At 37.7% G+C, this 22,389-nt stretch overlaps 2 protein-coding genes across 5 annotated transcripts in view; one reads left to right on the forward strand and one right to left on the reverse strand.

Annotated features, from left to right (window-relative positions):
- LOC108734270 (zinc finger CCHC-type and RNA-binding motif-containing protein 1) overlaps window positions 1-13,029 on the forward strand; it is a 35,475-nt gene extending 22,446 nt beyond the window's left edge. For 3 of the 4 annotated variants that reach the window (XM_025978963.1, XM_025978965.1, XM_018465750.1), the window contains 3 exons: window positions 8,055-8,133; window positions 12,421-12,617; window positions 12,937-13,029. In XM_025978963.1, the coding sequence (XP_025834748.1) occupies window positions 8,055-8,133; window positions 12,421-12,555 (214 nt within the window). In that variant the 3' untranslated portion in view covers window positions 12,556-12,617; window positions 12,937-13,029. Of the gene's footprint in view, window positions 1-8,054; window positions 8,134-12,420; window positions 12,730-12,936 lie in introns of those variants that run through there. The other variant, XM_025978964.1, reaches the window with a different exon arrangement.
- A 74-nt stretch (window positions 13,030-13,103) lies between these two features.
- LOC112905813 (tigger transposable element-derived protein 4-like) lies at window positions 13,104-15,322 on the reverse strand. The gene is made up of 2 exons (XM_025978967.1): window positions 14,953-15,322; window positions 13,104-14,869 (listed from the first exon to the last, which is right to left on the reverse strand). Exons 1-2 carry the CDS (start codon window positions 15,234-15,236, stop codon window positions 13,945-13,947), a joined length of 1,209 nt encoding a protein of 402 aa, XP_025834752.1. The 5' UTR covers window positions 15,237-15,322; the 3' UTR covers window positions 13,104-13,944.
- Window positions 15,323-22,389: the final 7,067 nt, after the last annotated feature.

Here is a 22,389-nt window from a genome sequence, read left to right on the forward strand (position 1 = left end):
TAAGATACAGTGGAAAAATCTTTTTTCAAATTTAAATAACTTTATTTTTTAGTAAACTAGGTACAAAAATTTGTGTATTTATATATTAAAAAAAAATATATCTTCATCAGATTCATCTGATGAATCTTCGCTACTAACATCGCTGTCATCTTCATGTATTTCACTTTCCTCACTCGTGATATCTGACTCTGTAATAACATGAAAAGATTAAGTAAATTATGTAATAGAGAATAATCAATCAATAAATAGCAATAGTATTAATAGGGTACCGTGTTTGTCAGAAGATAATTATTTAAAAGATGGTTTGGGGACCATCAAATCAATAGTATTCATATTTGCCATCAATTATTGTCCATCCAAAATTTTCTGGCAATTTTTCCGTAGGGCACCGCATGTGTGCATTACACCTGCTTTCGAGCAGATAGAAAAGTTTTGCAAGAAAGCCAAATATCTTTATTAAATTTCTTCACTTCTTCTCTTTTCTTTCGAAAAGTAGGGTTTTCACAAAGCAAATTACACAACAAACACTCCATAATTATTTTAAATCACAAAAATGTTTCTTGAAATTATTTCTAGAGAAACAAAACAAAACACGTGGTCAACTGGAAAAATGTTTCTACGCTTATGGTCGACACTATAGTCAAGACACTAAAAGAATGAGTTTATGTTCAGCAGTGGGAGACACTAAATGTACTGGGAAATTTATGGGGTGGAGGAAGAATTCTTTTATGCTACTACTATATGTCCCTACTATAACCTGGGATACCTAACACGTAGGAAGTAATGCTCTGCGTATGCGTACCGGTGTGACTCAGCTGTTGCAGCAAAATACAGAAACCCAAGCATCACATTCTTTTTTGTGAATTTTTTTGTTTTTTTTGAATTATTTATTTAGCGTCGCTCAAACAAGTTGTTAATATTTTGTTGAATTTAAGTTGACGATTATTAATTTTTTAACTTCTTGTTGAGTGAAATAAATTATTTTTTAATTTCATGAATTTCAAATATATATTCAATGGTAAAACCGGAAGAACGTACCACGCAATTTGTAGGACAATGTGACTGTTAAATTATATAAATATTAACTAAGTAAAAAAAAATCAGCTGGTTAGTAATCATTTATGATGACCTCGTTATCGGTACATGTTGGAAAGAGGGGACTCTTTAATCAAACCATAGATTTTGTAGGACAAATATTTTTTCGAATAATTTAGAGAATCATCAAACCGACATATTTTATCCTTGCTACCTCTGATCAAAGTTTCTTACAAGAAGTTATTGGGCATCTCATCAAAATGAAGCTACTCACGGAAAATTAGCTTGATAGTAATTAAGTGCAAAAATGTACCAGGGATCCTGGACTAAGATCAAAATAATATACTACAGTATTGTACACCTTAAAAAGGTCTACAAAAAAGTCAGCGATGGTATAATTCTGTCTCTTAGGGATAACCCACTGTTCAGACCAGGGTACATTTACCTGCCGTTTCCTTGAACCATTAAGTTGGAAATTCAAATATTCAATTTTGTTGGTTTTTACAAATATTATATGTAAGTGGTTTAGGTGTAATTTTAGGGTATCGAACTTTGCAGGTAACAATATCTTTAAGATACTTTNAAGTAGGACAAATATTTTTTCGAATTATTTAGATAATTATTTTGAGATTAAGCAAAAAAAACCCAGTTAGTAATAAATTTTTGAGAATCATCAAACGGACATAGCTAACAGAGGAAGGATAAAACTTCCTACCTCTGTTAGCTACCACAATCAATGTTTCTTACAAGAAGTTTTTGGGCGTCTCATCAAAATGAAACTACTCACGGAAAATTAGCTTGTTAGTAATCAAGTGCAAAAATGTACTGGACTAATAGGTATTACATGCATCATCAAATCATCGCCGTGGCGCATTTTGCTGTGCAAGCAACTAAGAAGACATAAAAAATCATTTTTTACACACGATAAAAAAAATCATGTTTGTAACTTCTTTTAGTATAGATACGTTTTTTTTTTGTAATTAATATTAATAAAATTTTAAAAAGTCGATTTTGTCCGTCGAAAAATTAATTGGCGCAGTAAGTAGGATTGCCGAAATTGTGTTGTGTCAAAAATATAAGAACAATTTTCGTTTTTATGATTAATCGGTAAGGTCACTCGTAGACCTGAAACAATCCTACACGAGAAAAGGAAGGATATCGTCTTTTTTTGCGAGGACCAAAATTGAGAAAAATTTGGACCACATAGCCAGACCATTTTGCTGAACTGTCATAGTTATATAAGTGGAATTGACAGAGTCGTACTACTAATGTAAGTACAATTCCGTGTCATTATAAAATCTTTTTCAAAATTTATATTTAGAACCTTCAGTTGACTCTGACGTTAACTCTTCAAACTAATCCCTTAATCTAAGTGAAACTTCCCAAGATAACGTAAATCAGATAATCTCAAATATTAATTCTATTGTACAAACCAAAATGTCTCTTTTTAAACACGATTATTTAAGTTGTGTTCCGACATTCGATGGTAACCCAAATGATTTAAATAGATATTTAATAACTTGTGAAAGTATTATTAAACAGTTTTATAACACCACAAATCCCAATGATTTCCAAAATAGTTTTCTAATTCATTCTCTGATAGATAAGATGACTAAACCAGTTGTGAAACAAAATACTCTGCACCCTAAACAATTTTTCGAATCACAAAATTATGTTAATCAATTTCATATGATTAATTCTGTTTTTCCGGAATCGTCAAATTCAACCCCAAAATAATTTTCTAAATCGCCCTATGCAACGTCAGAATAATTTCTTCAATCAATACAACCACAAAGTAATTCTCCGCTTAGACTATTTCAATTCAATATAAATAACTTCTAAAATCATTTTAGAAAAACTATTTACAACAAAATTCGATTCAGTATTCCTTAATTGTTGAAGATACATTAAATCAAATTATAAATATGTACGAAATAATTATATCTATTCTGCATCCTTGCAGTTTTGACTATTACTATCTATATTCCGTTCCTATATTAACACAGAATCAATTTAAGGTTACTAGCTTAAATAATAATTTTCTATTGAAAAGCGAATTGTACTTTGCATTCCAAAACGACAATTGCACCAAAATTATGCAGTTGACATTTAAGAATATAAGGAGAATGGTCCTTGTGAAATACAATTGTTAAATATGAAGAACACTAATTCTTGTCGACAGGCCGTAATCAATATATCAAAATCAATTATTAAACAATTGGAAGAATCGACCTAGTGGATTACCATATTTCCGAAAGAAGAAACCATCAAGTTGGTGTATCAACAGCAAGAAGAAACAATTAAACTCTATGGTTCACACCTTATTGATATTCCAACTAATTATGAAATTAGTACCAGCGAAAGAAGAATAATAAACAAAGAAAAGGTATTCAATCAGAACCAACCTCTGATTTTCCCAGAATTATAAGAAAATAAAGATTTCACACCAATTGTGATCAACACCGACTTTTAACCTAACCTAACCTACACCAAATTAATTTGGGCGGACTATCTGAACTAAAGAAGAGAATAATTGAAAATGAGCCACAGATTTCCTTCAACAAACTGGAACACATCCCTACTGTTTGGACCATTACCCTGTATGCTTTTCTCGCTATAACAGGTTGTTATTTTCGATACAAATGGGTAACAGAAAAAGGAACCAAAAATGGGTAACAAAGCAATAACCTTGGAAAACGTTCAACTACCACGTTACACTCCGTAGTTGAAATTTCGAGGGGAGGAATTATTTCACGGTATATCTATTGTATTCCTGCTTTTATATAGGTATTACATACATCATCGAATCATCGCCGTGGCGTATTTTGCTGTACAAGCAACTAAAAAGACATAAAAACCATTTTTTCATACGATAAAAAAAATCATGTTTGTAACTTGTTTTAGTATAGATACGTTTTTTTTCTTATAATTAATATTAATAAATCTTTAAAAAGTCGATTTTGTCCGTCGAAAAGTTAATTCGCGGACACTTTTTTTCAGTAGACTTTCTACTACGTTATTCTAGTGTACTTGAAGAATGATATTCACCAAAGTCTCCCTGGTTTCAACTTTTTCCGAAGTGAAAATTTTCGTTTACTCCACTAGTTCGGATTATCCCGTTCCAATGCGTTGCATAGGTTATTAAAATGAGTCTTTAAGCCTTTAAAAAGATGCCCTATCTAATGGCCGAAGAAACGTTAATGTGGCTTGGCAAACAGAAGAGGATCACGTCGTGCTCCTCTGCATACTCCAGTATCTCTGAGGAATTGTAATGGTTAGCGAGACCGTCTAATATATAAAATTACTTTTCGTGGAACGAAGTGAGTTTGCAGCCTTTTAAATATCAAATCAATCCTAGTATATAGGGATTTTTTATTCATAAAAGCAACACACTCGTTCTAAAAGAATTAAACCGCTTTCAATTGTCTCGCATGGAATCAACAAATCATCAATATATGTGAACGCTTGATTATGACGCGTCCCACCCAACTTTCTGTTAATCTGAAACAGCGCCGCAGAGTTCGCAAAACCGAAAGGAGCTTGTGTCTAGTCATATTGTCAATACGCAGTAATAGACATCGTTTAAACAATCTAATATGGATGCATATGCATAAGGTGATATCGTTGCTCAGTGTTTATTATTGTAAAGAACCATTTGTTTGTCAATCGGTCTGTATTTAGTACGTTCAAATGCTTCCAAACAATTAAATGAATGTTTTACTTTGTCATTCATTTTTAAAATTTCTGTGTTGCATAGCGACCATCCAGCCTGCCATGAAATTAATATGTAAAATTGACAGACTTAACAAGGCTGTCTGTTCAGATTCCACTACTGCAACACCATTGACTGAACCTGAATGATATTCAATAGCATAATGTCATTCAGATAAATGAATGAACCACCTATCTGTCTGTTCTTATTGTGAAAGGAATTCCAATTAAATAAACCCCTAGCCATTGTGAGTTCAGGGATACACACCGTCCAGTGCAATAAATGCGGTTTTATCAGGGATGCCTTTTATATTGGTTTCTGATAACAAGCAAATTGCAAATATAAGCGACTAATACCTTTCATACCATGTAATAGTTCTAATTGGTCGTCATTCCTAACTAATGGGCAATAGCTTTTAACAGTTTGCTTATTTAAACAACGATAGTCAATAAAAAGACGAACGTTCCCAGTCTTCAGTGATGTCTGCATGCTTCAATTCTACGATCTCTTGAATTTTATCCTCAGAATAAGATGATCTATACTGTTGTGGACCTTGTTGGAGTATACGTAATCCTAAAATGTAGCATCGTGCTACAGATGGCGTTTACTGCGCCATTTGTAGTATTTTCTAAAACGCACTGTTAAGACAGCAGGTAAAAGTTGGTGAGTGTTCTGTCGGAGCTGCCTGCGACGCGCTGATGAGATCCGAAAAGATCGAAATCGCTATCCGCGTCTGGCAGTTTCGACAAAATACAGACCACTTCGAATTATTTTAGTGTTTAAACAGTTCGATACTAAACTTAATCCTCTAATTAGTATTCAGGTATATGAGTGTAAGTTTAAAAGATAATCGTTTCACGGAAGAAATTATTAAATTAAATTAATAATGAGGTTTGATCTGCTGATCGTCTTAAATTAACTTTAGCTGGGATCTCATCGGTTAGGCAATAAAGCAGTGAATTTTACATTTATGCAAAACTGTTGTAGGTGGGATTGTCTTTTTTATGTATTTTTTCTGCAACTAAGATTCCAGCTTCTGACTAGACCTAGTGTAGATTTTTTTACACTGTATTTTAAAATAAATTGTTGTTTTTTGAAAATACTGTCAAAAAAAAAACGAGTAAAGCTAACGAGAAGTGAAGGATAAATAACTTTTTCGTAAAATTTTCGTTAAACGCTTGTAAAGTGTCAGAGCATTGTGCGGTCTGTAAAAAAACGTTTTGGACAATTCCGGTATCATCACTGCCGCTGTTCAATTAGGTTTCACCTTCAAAGACGTATCGACATCGGCGAAGGGATAGCCGCAAATTGGTATTCCACCTGAACGCCCTGCCGTTTATCTACGGTTTTGCAAGTGTTATTCTGAAGCATCATATCATTACGGTTGGCGATTCTTTTCTCAAATGCAAATATTTGTGTTTTATTGTTGGGGTTTACCTCCAATTTTAGGAAAATATTTTAATATTGTTAGTTAAATTTTAGACTTTGATTATAGTCTTTAAAATTCAAGCGAGTGTGTATCAAATAAAGATAAAAGAAGAAAGATGAATAAAGAATTGAACTAAATAAAACAAACACTAAAAACGATAACAATTTAATTAACAACAACAACAATACTTAACAACAAACCGGCAGGAGATGAATTATAAAGAAACAGCTAGTAATTAACCAAGGTCGAAATCATAAGTGAAGTTATTTTAGAAAAATTAATAAAAAATAGGCGAGATAGGTTGGTAGGACACCTTCTCAGGTATAAAGGTCTAGTCAGAGACATATTACAGGCAGAAACAGGAGTTAGGAGGGGTGGAGGTAGACCTAGATTAGATTACTCTTCGCAAATAGTTACGGATGTGGGCTGTTCTAGTTTAGGGAAATACGAAGTTTAGCTCAGGATAGGAAAGAGTGGATGTGCGTGTCCAACCAGTCTTAGGACTGACGACCTTATGATGATGACTCTCATATGCAAAAGCAGAAATATTATATCTATGAATTCTTGAATATTGCCTAGTTTGGTTCTCAACAAAATTGAAAACTGACAGCATTTGCCATATACGATACCAATATTATGAAGTACTACCTAGTTCTTAAACCAAAAATTTATTTAATAAACCAAGGCCTATTAGTTGAATTGGGGGTGTCGCTTGTCAAACCGCAAAAGTTTATTTTATATCATTTGTTTCCATACCCAACATAGCGTTAATCTCTTTTTCACATTTTATTACCACCAACATATTTGGCGCTATCAAATGACAAACATCGACATCGCATTCTCATGACCTACTCCAAAATAGAAAATATTTTGATTCTAAAAAATGAGCCTCAAATTCTTCAACACGGTAGTACCTGTATACTCAAACTGTTGACGTCCAAACTCTTCCCCCAAACTTGTGAAATCTACACCACATATACCAACGGAGAGCTTATATAGAATATATATGACAACAGCTGGTTTGCGGTCCCTACCGAATTGCTCGATTTTACTTAAAAGTGCGCGAATACTCTAATCAATAGAGTCGAAATTAAAAAACCTATTATAATGTATGTTTATAATGAGCGTACGTGTTATTTCTCTGACGGTCTTCGTATTTCTACATTAAATTTAACATAACAGTTAATCGAAATTCCTATGGATTGACGCGAGAAACTTGAATTATCAAAACTTCAACCTCTTAATTTAAATTACTTAAAACAATGAAATATTAATATTGCTGTCGCGAAATTAAATGATATTCCAAATAAAATTGAAACAGAAGAAAAAAGAAACTTCTCCCAACTAGACGAGAATTACTGGTTAATAGTTCCTGGCCTACTACTGACACAATAGTAATTTTGTTTATTCATTACTGCTGTTGCACAAATTTTATCTGCAAACCGACCCGTTGCTGTTATTTTAAAAACCACTGTTTGACGAAAGACAATGCTAACAGCCCGGTCGTTTATTGCTAGCTATCTCCTTCTTCGGCAACCACTTTAGAAATTTAATGGAAAAATGAATAACATCCTCCAGCTGTATCATTTAAGAAAAGCTATAAAACGCTTCAAGTCAAGAAAAACTAATTTTAATAACTGCAACAAGACACATCTTTACGTTATGTTCCATATTCATTGTAATAATACGATTTTATTATGTATTGTTCCCAACTAACATTCTAGCTTCAGAGTAGACCTTGTATAGATATTTTTACTCTGTATTTTAAACTAAATTGTGTTCTTTTTTGAAAACTCATAAAAAGGAAATAAAAAATATTCAAATATCGTTTATAAGCGAACAATTGTTATTATAAAATTGTATTTGTGATTTTTTCAGCTCATCTATATCTCATCCAGATGAATGCCAATATTTCGAGGAAGACTGTGAAACTCTTGGGGCAGCAATTGCTTTAGAGGTAGACATGAGCCTTAATCAGCTTTCATTTCAGACTTAGTGATTCAGTTCAGTTTATTCAGGTGTAGACGATGCTGACGCTTTTATGAATGGATTTAACAATTAAAGGAGTCTGAATTGATGGGGTACTAGTTAAAATTTCTGGGTTAATATTTTAATTGCTATCTTTATTCTTTAAACTACTTAAGAGCACTATGTTGTAACATGATATAGATAAAAATGTACACCCTTGGCTGTAGATAACCATTTTTAACCAACAACGGCTGTTGTTCAGAGGCTTATTTATATTCATATCGACTTCTGTGGAACAGTCTATCCTTTTTGAAAATTCGGGAACACGTATTGTTCTGCAATCATTTAGGCATGATTTATTGCCGTTCGTGTTTGTAGATGAAATACTGCCGATGTCTGCGAAGAAATCTCGGGCCGTCAAAAGTCAATGTATTGATTTTCGCATACATGTTTATAAGTTAAAGTGCCCCCTTCTTAAGAATGATCTATCCCGGATCATATTGTGTCCTTTCTTCATAGAGTTATGTCGATATCTACAGCTTTTACCCTTTTGGCATACGGTCATCAAATGGAAATAGCAATCCACTGTGCTTAATCTGGCGATTTTTCGTCGTGGATAACCGGTGCATATCAAAATTTCCACCCCATTCTACCGAAACAGAACCTCTAACATACTTCGTACCACTCTCCAGTTCAGCCCATCAGAACCACTAGCAATCTGCGTGTGGGATCGAACTTCTTCATCAAGTCTAATGGAATTGGCAACATCCTCCCAGGCCTACAGCTAAACTTTAGGTCGCATGGTATTCGCAGCTCTCGACCAAGTAGTACTTTTGCTGGTGTCTGTCCAGTAAATTCATTTCATCCTGTTCATTCGCTCTACCATTCCATCTGAGTGTAGTCAGAAAAATGGCGAATTTGAAGTTTTGGTCCTGGTCAAAATGGACCTCCACCGAATCAGCGGATTAGATATTTGACGAACTTCATCAGTCTTCGACGTAATCCTTGCAGTTTTTTAGTGAATACACACCTTTCCAAATATCTTCTTAACTAGATGTTGTCACACTCGCTTCAGGCGGTCTCTTGGTTAGTGGCGTGGACAGAACGCGGTTGCCTTACCAGTCCGTGTTCGCAATCGCAGCCGAGCGGGACATAAAGGGTATTCCTGAATAAGATTTACAAAATTGCACCTCGTGGATTTTTCACAAATACCTATTCATTTTTACATCTTATTCAGGGATACCGTCCGTCTTAGCAATGAATGTTCCTTTATTATGAAAAGTTGTTGCTTTTAAAAATAATTTAATGAATTCATCTCAGGAATGTTTCTGTGGAAATGATTAGGAAAAGGAAGGGGATTGAGTGGGAGAGGAGTAATTTTGGGGGAGAAAGGTGTTGCAAAAAAAGTCGGTGGCCCATCTCGGATGAGTTGGGACAGGGCCTTCTGAAACGGTCGTTTGGTTTTAGGGACGAAGTCAGGAAGTGTAGAAAATACGGATTTGGATGATCTGACACTGGTGAAGAGATTGCCGCAATTCTGATTGCGGCTTTGGGAAGCGAAATTTCTTTCAGAATTTGGGCGTTCCAGGGGTAGTTGAGTACGGATCCGCATGTAAGTTCTTAGAAGGAGTTGTGGGCTGTTGATATGGGCGCAACCTATATGAGAATGGCATAAGAGCGAATGCTCCTAATGATTGCGATGAACGCGCCAGGCCTGGAAGTAGATTAAGACGCCTAGCGCCTTGGCACAGCTGGCTTGGATGTGCTTCCGCCAGATGAGCTTTCTGTCACAGATAATGCCGAGCCTGAGTGATGGAAAGACTACGTTTGATAGGGTCATTGTTAACGGCGATATAGGATGGTGTTCGGATCCTATGGGAGAAGAAAATTACTTCCGACTTGTTCTCGTTAATGTAATGTTTCCATCATCGGTATCAATTTAGAAGCAGAAGCAGAAACTTGTTAATTTTCCGCGAAGTACTGGAGGCCGGACTTTATAAGGGCGATGTGATCGGCGTAGAGAGTAATGAGAATCGAGGTATGGGACGGCATGTCTGTGCAGAATAGGTTAAACAGCTTGGAGCCTTAAGGGCATCTGCCCTGATGGGTTTGCTGAGGTTTAAGGCAGAGTCAACGCGAACACGTAGATTTCTGTCAGAGAAAAAGGATCTGATAACCTCAATTCTTGAAACAGCTAAGCTAATTCCTTGGGGCCTCAGTTTCATCTGGAAGCCTTCGGTATGCCTCTTTCTTTTCCGATCATAATGATATCGGCGAGGTATACAAGCTAGGCCTCCCAATTAGGTCACTCAAAACTGTTTCCATGAGTCGTGAGAATATAGTTGGCGCGTTGAATAAACCGAACCACATCACAGTCCGTTCAGATGGAGAATGCTGTCTCCTTCAGGGTCCAAATCATAGTTGGCGCGTTGAATAAATCGAACCACATCACAGTCCGTTCAGATGGAGAATGCTGTCTCCTTCAGGGTCCAAATCCACATGCCAGTATCCACTTTTCAGGTGTAACGTTAAGAATGTTGTCTACTCATCAAGTGTATACAAAGTATCGTCGGTTCGAGGCAAGGGTAGCTATCTTACTTTGTTACATTGCTCAAAAACTAATCGATGCTTCTACTACCCCATCCTTTTGCATTTCTCATATGATTATTTCTCAGCCTCTTCTTTCTTAGCGAGTGGTAGTTTCCTCGGTTTCTACCGGATAGGTTCCGCTCCGCCCGTGTTTATCTTGCAGACAACGTTTGTCTCTTCTTGCCGTTTTTTAATCTGAACACATATTGATATTGTTCAAGTAGTTCCGTTTGTTTTCGTTGATCAATTGGGTTGCGCGTTTCGCTGCTTTTCAGTAACATTCACAAGAACGCTTCTTTAATCTTTTAGACTTCGCTTACTGCCGTGCTCACCCTTTTAAGTTGTGAATCAGCAGTATCCTGCGTACGCATTTCGAACGTTTTATCATTCAGTGTCAAGGCTTTTCTCTGTAAGCTCAAAAAAAGTCTTATTGGCCTAGAACGTCCATATCGAAGATTGCTTCTTCTATTTCCGCAACCATCGCACAGTATTAAAAATTGTGTACTTTTATGTTGACATATCATTTACTATGCGAGTTATCTAGTGGCGGTTCATAGCTTCCATTGGGTCGGCGAGAGCTTACTAGGCTTGGTCACTATCTTGGTTTTATTATTGTTTTGCTGTTATTCAGCTTTGTCTTTTATCATCTTATTCAGTGCAACTGAACCTGGGGCTTTCTATTCCGTAATATACGTTTGCCCCCCCCCCGCGTCGCCCATGACTAGTTCTCTTGAGTGTGGGACACGCGCTTGAACAGCTTCCTCGCACTTGCAGGCGCTTGTTACGTTTTCTATTTCCCACAGTTCTAACACTTTATTGGTCTCAGCTGTTTATTGACCTAACTTGCCTATTCGCGGATAACCTCGACCTTGCCTATGGGGAGCCTACTTAACTGCGAAATACTCCATGTACCAGTCTTGGTCTGTCCACTCGAAGTCGCTGGTGTATCCCTCAATCCATCGATGAACAAGTCGACGGTGAACTTTTCCAGGGTATCGTCGGGCATATTTGGATGGCGAGACGAACAGGTTGAAATCCCCTTCATATTTTTGAGAGCTTTACCTTGTCTTTTGCCACCCGTTTCTTAGTTGGGCCTGATATATCGATGTCAAATGCATCTGACCATGCCGTATTTGCAACCGTTGTTCCAGCTGTTTGTAGTCTGATAGTTCTTCAGGTCGTAGTGCGGTTAAAATTTCCCCCAGCACTATCACGTAAGGCACATGTAAGTGCATTGCCTTTCTCCTTTTGTGTATAAGCGTAATTCCTGCGGGTGCCTCGAATAGTGTAAAGAATGAAGTCCATGATATCTTCCTATAATATTCTTGGAGCATTTTTATCCAATGTGCTGCTTGACTCTCAGGACTTCAACAGAATGATCTACTTATACTACAATGCTTAGTGCTCATATACTCGTCACTGAATTTATATAACTCTATAGTCTCCTATAATTCGCACTGTTTATTTAGGTTACGATCAGATGCCCATGTGAAAACTAATTACGGCTATCGTTCAGAAATCAATTTATATTCTTATAAACTTCTTTTGCATCTGTAGATGAAATGAGAAAAGGGAATTTTCAACTAATGGTTTCTTTAACACCATGGTAATGAAAACGTCAGCTTCATTTATGCTTGGATAAATCACAACAAATGCAGTTTATTATTTAATGTAATTTAATTTCCAGCATGAAAAATATGAAATTGAAAATCGTAGACAAGAAGTAGCTTCTGAAGAATATAATGATAGCCAGGCTGGTTTTAGAACACCAAAACGCAGAATAAAAAGCAGTTACTTTAGTGACGAAGAGGAAACTGATTAGGAATAAAAAGGTTTATATAGTATGGGTGTCATCTCAGGAAGTACCTGTCACTTTTAACGGAGGTAAATAAATACAGTTTGCCTGTTGTTTTTATCTGGTTTGATGTCATTGGCGAGCTAAAATAATAAAAAAAATATTTAATTTTCCTCTAACGCTTTTCTATTTTTAATTTTAATAATAATCAATTTCTTTTAAATTAGATTATAGTAATTGTTATAAAACTATTTATAAAAAATGAACAATTAAACATGAAAAAGATGTATTAAATCTTCAATTTCAATAATCTGGGTATTTTTATCAAGAATTTCAATATCTTATAATCCTTTTCGATTATTATTTCTAACAATGTAATTAAATACTAATGGTTCGTTTCGTTAATAGATGCAGTTATCGTTATTACCTAAATAGTTAGTAGCTGTAATTACCCTTGATGTTAGCATCCCATCCATAACTCAATAAATATATCTAATTAGACTGTGATTTTTAATACATAATGACCTTTAAATTAATTACAGTTTACTTCTGAAATTTATCCTTTAAAAATTAATGTTACTTCAACTTTATCTGTTAACAATAGTGTTTATTGTGGAGAACTATCAAAGGCGATTTCTGTAATAGACAACTTGGGACGAAATAAAGTTCTTCAAAATCAAACTAAAGAAGCAATATACAATGTTTTTATGTTCATAGTTAATTTACAAGCAGACAAAAATGTTAAGTTAAATTTAAAGGCTGTGAAAACTAGAGTGAGTGCTGTTGCAGAGGTTCCGTTAAGTAGTGTGGAGCGTGTTATAGGGAAAGTTGAAGAATCAGAAAAATATAGTATTCCAAAATTTAGTACATCAGTAAACCAAAGTTATTAAAGGAAATGTCTTATCGGTAGCCTGGAAAATGAAAATTTTAAGCAGCTCAGTGACATTAGCAATAAAATTCATAATTTTAATTTAACTGAGAAATGTTGTCCATTGTCTGTTCAGGTTGTTTTTTCTATTCGCATCAAACTGTTACAATATTTATATTATGTGTAGTGTACCTGTTTGGGATTATGAGAACAATTAGTGTCTGTTGGTTTCACAACCTACACTCAACAAAATATATTCATCAGAGAAATTAGAAAATACCACAAATGGCGCAGTAAACGCCATCTGTAGTACGATGCTACATTTTAGGATTACGTATGCTCCAGCAAGGTCCATTTAAATACAGTGGAATCCGTTTATAATGAAGGGAATCGACAAACACGTCATAATAACCGTACGTCATACAAAGCGGTTTGTGAAAAGAAAACATTTTTATGTATGTATTTAATTTAATAGAGAAACATAGTAACTAATGAAATCAAAATTGCACGTTTATTACGTACACATTATACACATACAAGTGTATTTTTTAATGAATATAATCTGTAATTTTTGTCTGCTTTTGTTTTTTCATTTTATAGTAAAAATAGTCTCTAAGATTATTGTGTATAGAAGACATCGCCATGGTCAAATTATCGTTTTCAATATTGCTATTAACAAATCGGGATAATAATTCTGCAGCTTTTAATGCCTCTTCTGCGGTAGGTAATGGTTCTTCCTCGACTTCCTCTTCGCCATCACTTTCAAGTTGTTCCTTAGCATTAATGTTCTGTACGATATTGTCATCGGTGTGTTCTTCGGATGTGAGGAGAGCGCTATCGATGTCAACATAATCTTCCCACATTACCGGTGCTGCTAAAGAATCTAAATTTGGATTTCGTGACCACAAAAATAAAGGGACTTCATCTTCTTCATCAAATTCATGTTCTGATATTTGATTAGGTAAACCGTCGTGTCTTTCAATGAATCCTGCATGTCTGAAACAGTTGTGAATGGTACTTTGTGACATTTTATTCCAGGCATCATTAACCATCAGAATTGCATCTAGCATCGTTATTTTTGTAGAAGGGTTGTTGTCATTAGCAGAAAGACAGTTAATCATATTGAGCACAAGGTTCTTTCTAAAATTCGTTTTGATTGCTCGTATTATTCCCTGATCCATTGGCTGTAGTACTGATGTTGTATTCGGCGGAAGGAAAGCAAGTGTTATAGACTTTAAATCAGTAACATTTGGATGCGCCGGGCAATTATCAACCAGCAATAAAATCTTTTTCTTCTCCTTCACCAGATCACGATCCCAATCTCGAAGCCATTTTTCAAGAAGTTCTGATGTCATCCAAGCTTTACGATTGTTAGCATAATCGACAGGTAATGATTTGACACCTTTGAAACATCTGGGTTTTTGTGACTTCGAATAGTGAGCAATTTCTTTTTTTTTGTGCCACTCATAATAGCTGCTACCATGACAGTTATTCTATTTTTCGACAATTTGCCTCCACTACAATTCTCACCTTTAAATTTTTATGTTTTGTCCAGCATTAATTTGTAAAACAGTCCAGTTTCATCAGCATTAAATATCTCATCATCAGAAAACTGTCTTCGTAGATTCGGCCACACAGTTGTTAACCAGTTTGTTGTTGAATTTTGATCAACAGACGAAGATTCGCCAACAATTTTTCCCGCCACAATGTTATGTCCAACTTTAAAACGACTGATCCAGCTTGCAGAACAATTGAAATCGAGAATACCAAAACGCGCGGCAAAAACGTTTGCCTTTTCCTGCGGCATAGGGCCGCTGATAGGCATTTTTTTGTTTCTCATGGTTTTAAACCACTGAATTAATGCTTCATCAACATTTTCTTGTCGCGATTTTTGAAGCTTCTTCGGTTTCAAAACATTTGAATTGAACGATTACTTAATGCGGTTCTTGTTTTTAAAAATCATTGAGATTGTCGAATGACCAACGCCAAATTCCTTTGCGAGAGATGAGTTGGATTCTCCGTTTTCTAATCTGCATATTATTGCACCTTTCTCCTTAATCGTAAATGCTTTACGGCGTTGAATTGACATTCTTTTCACAGCACAGACACAAAACAAAAACGAGCCACGTGCCGACCGTCGTCGGGAATCAACGAACATTACCGAAGGTGTAAACATGATACTTTGCACTGTCGGTCATTATAACCGGACATAAATTATTAAAAGTGGGTCATAATAAGCGACATGTTATTATACCGACTAAAACCCCTCCTCGAGATGGGATTTCAACTATGAAGCTGTTACTCCCAAGGGAAAGATTTGGATATAGGGGAGAGGGAGATGTAAAAATGGTGATGGGAGTGCTTGGGGAGAGATGATGAAGGTGTGAGTAGGTGCCCCATCGCAGAAGTAGGGTGGGGACTTGCGCTGAAAAAGCGAAACTAGTAAAGAGCGTAAAAGGAACCGCTCAAACCTGAAAACAGCAAAAGTGGACAGCTCGGAACTATGGTGAACCTATGTGTGCAGCTCAGTGAAGAAGGTGGTAGGGCCTCCTGAAACGGTCGTTTGGTTTAGGGGCGAACTTGGATTGTGTCAAGCTAATTGGGTTTGGGTGGCCAGACACTGAGGCCCTAAGATTTGCTGCGAATTTGGTTGCAGCCTCGGGGAGAGAAGATAGACCAGTTTCTTTCAGAATTTGTGAATTTCTGATGAACCATGGGTAGTCGAGTGCGGAACGAAAAATCCGCATGTAGGTGCCTTGTAGAATTTGAAGACGTCGGGGAAGGGTGGAGCCCCAAATAGGGATGGCGTAGGAACAAATGCTCCTAATAATTGCGTTAAACGCACGGATTTTGGTCTGTCGGGAGATGTTCTTATTACGGAAGAAAGGTTTAAGTGCGACGAATGCACCCAGAGCCTTGTTACGGGTCGCCGTAATGTAGTGCCGCCAGGTTAGGCGTCTATCGAAGACGACGCCTAGGTACGTGACAGAGGTGCTCCATTTGATGGGGCGGTTGTTGACGATGATGGAGGGAGGTTTTCGGAACCTACGAGAAAGGAGGATTGCTTCCGATTTGGTCTCATTAATGGAGAGTCTCCATTTACGATACCAGTTTAGGAACTGGGACAGAAACCTATTGATTCTCGCTGTGCAATGGAGAATGGCGCTGGAAGAGTTTATGATGGCAATGTCGTCGGCGTACAGAGCAGTCATAATGGAAGGGTGGGAGGGCATATCCGCGCAGAACAGGTTAAACAGAATAGGTGAAAGTTTGGAGCCTTGTGGGACACCGGCTGTGACGGGTCTACTGGCAGAGAGAGCAGAGCCAACGCGGACTCGTAGTCTTCTGTCTGTGAGAAAGGACCTGATTATCCCGACTAGAAAGTGTGGGATGAGTTCGTGCCAGACTCGATCGAAGGCCCGCTGGATGTCAAGAAGTAGCATGGAAGTGTGACGCCGCTTGTTAAGATTTTCGGAGATATGTTCGCTTACGGGAAGAAGTTGATGACCGGTGCCGTCTTGCCTGCGGAAGCCGTGTTGAAAGTCGGGGAGAAGGTTGTTTTGCTCCACGTGGTCTAAGAGCCGGTCGAGAAGAATGGATTCGACTACTTTGCTCAACCAACTGAGCAGGCTGATGGGTCTATAGCTTGAGGGAGAGCTGAGCGGCTTTCCTTTCTTGGGGAGACAGATGACAGTGGCCTCTTTTCAGACCAAAGGGAAATGGTAGAGCCGCATGATGGCGTTCGTGATGTTGCACAGTGCGGTTATGTGCTTTGGTGGCAGGACTTTGAGGACTCCGTTGGCAATTCCGTAAGCGCCAGGGGCTTTTCTCTTTTTCAGAGATCGGATGGTGAGGAAGATTTCACGTGGGGACGTGTGCTTGAAGTCGCAAACGGTAGGAACGAAGTTTTGAGAGCCGGCTTTGGTTTTCTCGTGAAAGTTGGCTAAATCCACCGGGCTGGGTATTGAAGAGCACTGGAGACAGAGAGAGTCTGCGAAGATTGCAGCTTTTTCCTCATCTGAAGTGTATAGGGAACCATTTTGTTTTAATGGTGGGAGATGGGGAGCTCTGTTTCGGAGAGAGCGGATCACTTTCCAAGTACTTTTTTGGTGCAGTTCTGCTTGAGCGATGTATTCGTCAAACGAGGCGCTGCGGAATTCCGTTAGGCGAGTTTTGAGTTCTCGCTGAATGGCGTTTAATTCGGCACGATGTGCGGGATTGTGGTGTTTTGCCACTGGTGGCGGGTTCTGTTCTTCCTCTTAAGAAGGGCAAGAATATCTGCTGGGAGGGTTCTGTCTTTGGTGGGCGTGGGGCGGGGCGAAGTGGAGATCTTGATTGCGCTGGTAATCTCGTTTGAAAGGTGAGTCACAGCTTCGTCAAGTTCCACTATTGTGCGAATTGAAGTGCACTTGAATGAAGATGTTTCAAGGGTGTATCGAAGGTGAAGTCAATCTAGTGACGTGATTGGGTTTGGGGGTTGAGGATTGGGCGGCCAACTTCAATAAAGGCTGGAAGATGGTCCGAGCTTAATGCGTCTATGACGATAGGATCGGCGGAAAGTGTGACATTTTTCGTGACGAAAATGTCAAGAATGTCAGGGAATAGATGGTGGCGGGTACGGAGGAATGTGGGGTCAGAGGGCGCTTCAACTGTGAGGTTGAAGTCAAGAATTTTGATGAGAAGGAAGGTGCCTTTATTGTTGGTTTGTCGACAACCTCAAGAAACGTGTTTGGCGACGATGGTTGGAACGCTTGGGGGGAGTAGAAGGGGGATCTCAGAAAGGTCCCTGTCCGAAGGAGGGGAGTAGAGAGAGATAATCCTAAGAGGGTCGGTGGTTAACGAAATTTCGATGCCGACTGTCTCTAACGAGTTTGTGGCCAAAGAGATAGGCCTATGTTTTAGAGAATTCCTAACAAGAATGACGACACCGCCGCCTCTGCCGTGATCCCGGTCCCTTCTGTAGGAAGAGAAATTTGGGACGAGCGCCGCCTGGCACTTGCCAAGTCTTATTAATACCTATACCGCCACATACACCCCCCCCCCCTCTGTGAACTTTCATGTTAGTGAAAGGAACGAAATCTTCTTTCTAGCATATGTTTTGCGCGGTTAATCCAACACTGCTCTCCGCTGATGCTCAGGAACTGGATGAACAGGCTCCTCTGGATACATATCATCATTAACCATAATGTGGCTTTAATCTTTCAATTGATAACATTTTAGGTTCTCTATTTACATTAACTTTGTAAACGTGATCGGATACCTTCTCCAATACTTCATAAGGTGGCTTCAATACTCTCCTGAGTGAATCAACACGTACCCAAACGTGTGAACAAGTAGCTAAGTCCTTTTATCTTAAATATCTTAAACCATTAATCTCTGGTAATTCAATTACATCTATATGTATGTGAACGCGTGCTATCTGGTAACGCAGCCTCCTGATTTTATTATGGTTTTGGCGCCGACCAACCGCACTGATATGATGGTGATTTCCTGAGAAACCACCGAGTGCAGTGACGCATTACATTCAATAAAATACAAATTCAATCATGTCCAATAGTTCCTTTGCTCTGGCATTTTCGATCAAGCTGCTGTTATAGAAAGAACAATGTATTTTTCGAAGTGGCAATACACGCATATTATTGTTAACCATCGCTCGTTTCATTGATTTATTATTAAAGAATCGTAAATCTTACACCAGGGGTGGGATCGCCCCATTTTCCATTATAAACAGTTAAAACAAAAAGTGGACTTTTATAAGATAAAGTAAGTGCCTAATGAAAACAAAAGAAAAAAAAACAAATGCATCAGCTTACTGAAGTGTTGACGAATGTGTTACGTGAAATACAAACACACGCAACGCGACCTTTACCTGTTCCTGGACCATCGACTTCAATCAGCATTCCTGAATTTAATGCAAATCAAGATAAACGAGCCCTTGCGTGCTGTCAAGAAATACAGACTGACAGCAACTTATGGATGGTCTGATTATGAACAATTGACAAGAGCCAAGAAAAACCTGAGCGACCGTCTACGAAGGGCCAGTGTCGACAGAAGCCACAAAGCCGAGTCGTACGTCGAGTATGCCAGGAAAAAGATAAGTCTTTTAAAAAATTTAGATTTCAATTTAAGTGACTCACAATTATTAGAAATTGTAATTGGTGATATAACGGATGTGAATGTTAAAACCGCTGCATTTAATAGTAAACCAGAGACTATTTCAGATCTAATAATTTTACTGAACGGTTTTTTTAAGAAAAAAAGTACTTGCAGAAAAAATTAAGTTAAAGCGACCGTTTCCATCAAATCAAACTTGTTTTTAATTGTGGCGAGTACGGTCATTTAAAAATCAATTGTAGAAAAGAAAGAAATACGAGGGTGGATTGATAAGTTTCCGGCCTGACCAAGAAAAACAAGGTTTTTAAAAATTTTTTTTTTTTATTTCTCAACATAATCTCCTCCAAGGCTGATACATTTCTCATAGCGGTGTTCCAGTCTATTAATGCCATCTCTATAGACTGATTCGTCAAGCTCCTCAAAATAACCATTTACAGCTTCGATTACTTCTTCATTGTCCGCAAATCTCTTACCGCCAAGCCATTTTTTGAGATTAGGGAACAGAAAATAGTCACTCGGGGCTAGGTCTGGAGAGTAAGGAGGGTGCGGCATCAATTCAAACTTTAGATCGTTGATTTTAGCCGTCGCAACGATTGACGTGTGCGCTGGTGCGTTATCGTGATGAAACAAGATTTTTTTCTTCGCCAGATGAGGTCGTTTAATTTTCACCTCGTGGCTCAAACGTTGCAATAAGTCTGCGTAGTATTGACCAGTGATAGTATTACCCTTTGCAAGGTAATCAATGTATATAATACCTCTTGCATCCCAAAAAACAGTAGCCATAACCTTGTTCGCCGAAAAAATTGTTTTTGCCTTCTTTGGAGTTGGTTCCCCTGGTCCAATCCACTGTTTAGACTGTTCTTTGGTTTCAGGAGTGTAGTGGTGGACCCACGTTTCGTCAACGGTTACGAATCGACGCAAAAATTCGCTTGGATTACGCTTATACAATGACAAATTTGCGGTAGAAATGTTTTTTCGAATCAATTTTTGGTCGACTGTTAGCAAACGCGGCACCCATCTTGCACAGAGCTTTTCCATATGCAAATGTTGGTGCAAAATATGTTGCACACGTTCATATGACATCTTACAGGTCTCAGCTATCTCACGCACTTTCAATCTGCGGTCTCCCAGCACTATTTGATGAATTTTTTCGATCATATCTGGAGTTGTGACCTCAACGGGGCGTCCTGAGCGAGGCCCATCAGAGGTGCTCACACGACCCTTTTTAAACTCGGAAACCCACTGCTTAACGGTTGAATATGACGGGGAGGATGTCCCCAGTGTTGAGTCCATCTCTTTTTTAATTTCCTTCGGCGTTAACCCCTTCAAATAAAAGTATTTGATGACAGCACGATTTTCCTGCTTTTCCATTTTTACGAAAACCACAGAGGCGTCTTGTTCAGCGTGCTGTCAAACCTACACTAGCAAGGAGATCGGGCTGAAACTATAGCTACAAGCTATCCAAGGATGGTACTATAGAATGTCACCTCAAGGTAGGCCTAGTGGCGTCATCTCTTGGTTAGGCCGGAAACTTATCAATCCACCCTCGTAATAGCTCGCAAAATAAATCTCAAAGCATTTTAAAATGCTCTTTCTGCCAGAAGGCGGGACATCATTCTGATAATTGTTACTTCAAAATTAAACGGAAAAAAATTAACGATGTAGCTAATATCAAATATTATTGTTTTGATTTGGGAAATGACTTTACCACACAATTTATGATTCAAGGTTTACCAATTAATTGCTTAGTAGATACGGGAGCCGAGTGTAGTATTTCTTCTAGTTTGGCGAACAAATTACATTGTCGCCTCGAACCAAACTTTTTATTATTAAAAGGGTTAGCCAATAAACGGTATTCTACATGTTATAAAACGACACTTAATTTAGAAAAAAATGGCACTGCGTTTGAAGTCGAGTTTAATTTTATTGACGACTCTATTTTAAAATTAGACGCAATTTTAGGTAGAGATTTACTTAATCGAAAGGGCATTACAACTTGCTCCGACTATACCGGAACAAAAATATATTTCGATGATTATTTTGCTCCCGAAACCGGTACAAATATTCATAACATCTCGATAACACGTGACTCAGTCCAAACGCCACTTAAAGGAGATAGACTGCAGAAGTTGTTGAATTTACTAAACAAATTCGAAGAAGTCATTACGACGGGTAATACGGTTAAACCAATAAAAGGAGTAGAGTTGGAAATTAAATTGAAGGAAGATAAAATAATTTCATATAACCCATACCGTATGGCCATAAGTGAGAGAGAAAAAGTTAAAATTATTATCGACGAATTGTTAGAAAACAAAATCATTCGCGAAAGCAAATCACCGTATGCTAGTCCAATCTTACTAGTCCATAAACAAGATGGAAAAAGTCGTCTGTGCGCGGACTATCGCGCATTAAATAAAATAACAATTAAAGATCGATTTCCGCTTCCGCGCATAGATGATATCCTCGAACAACTGGGCCGTAATAAATATTTTACTATGTTAGACATGGTTGCAGGATTTTACCAACTAAAAATGGCCCAAAACTCTATGGAAAAAAACTGGTTTTGTCACAGCCGACTGACATTACGAGTTTCTGCGTGTCCCTTTTGGCCTGAACAACGCCCCGCAGCATTTCAGCGGGCAATAAATAATGCACTAGGAAACTTACGCGGAAAGGACGCGCTTCTTTATATAGACGATGTCCTGATACCCTCAAGTACAATTGAAGAAGGTATAAGAAAATTAAATCGAATACTACTCGCTCTACAAAAAGCCGGGTTTTCTCTTAACTTAAAAAAATGCCGCTTTCTAGAAACGGAAATTCAATATTTGGGGCATGAAATTTCTGAAAAGGGGATTAGACCGGAAAAAAAAAATTGA

Source organism: Agrilus planipennis, unplaced genomic scaffold, assembly GCF_000699045.2.
Source record: "Agrilus planipennis isolate EAB-ADULT unplaced genomic scaffold, Apla_2.0 scaffold77, whole genome shotgun sequence".
Lineage (NCBI taxonomy): Eukaryota > Metazoa > Arthropoda > Insecta > Coleoptera > Buprestidae > Agrilus > Agrilus planipennis.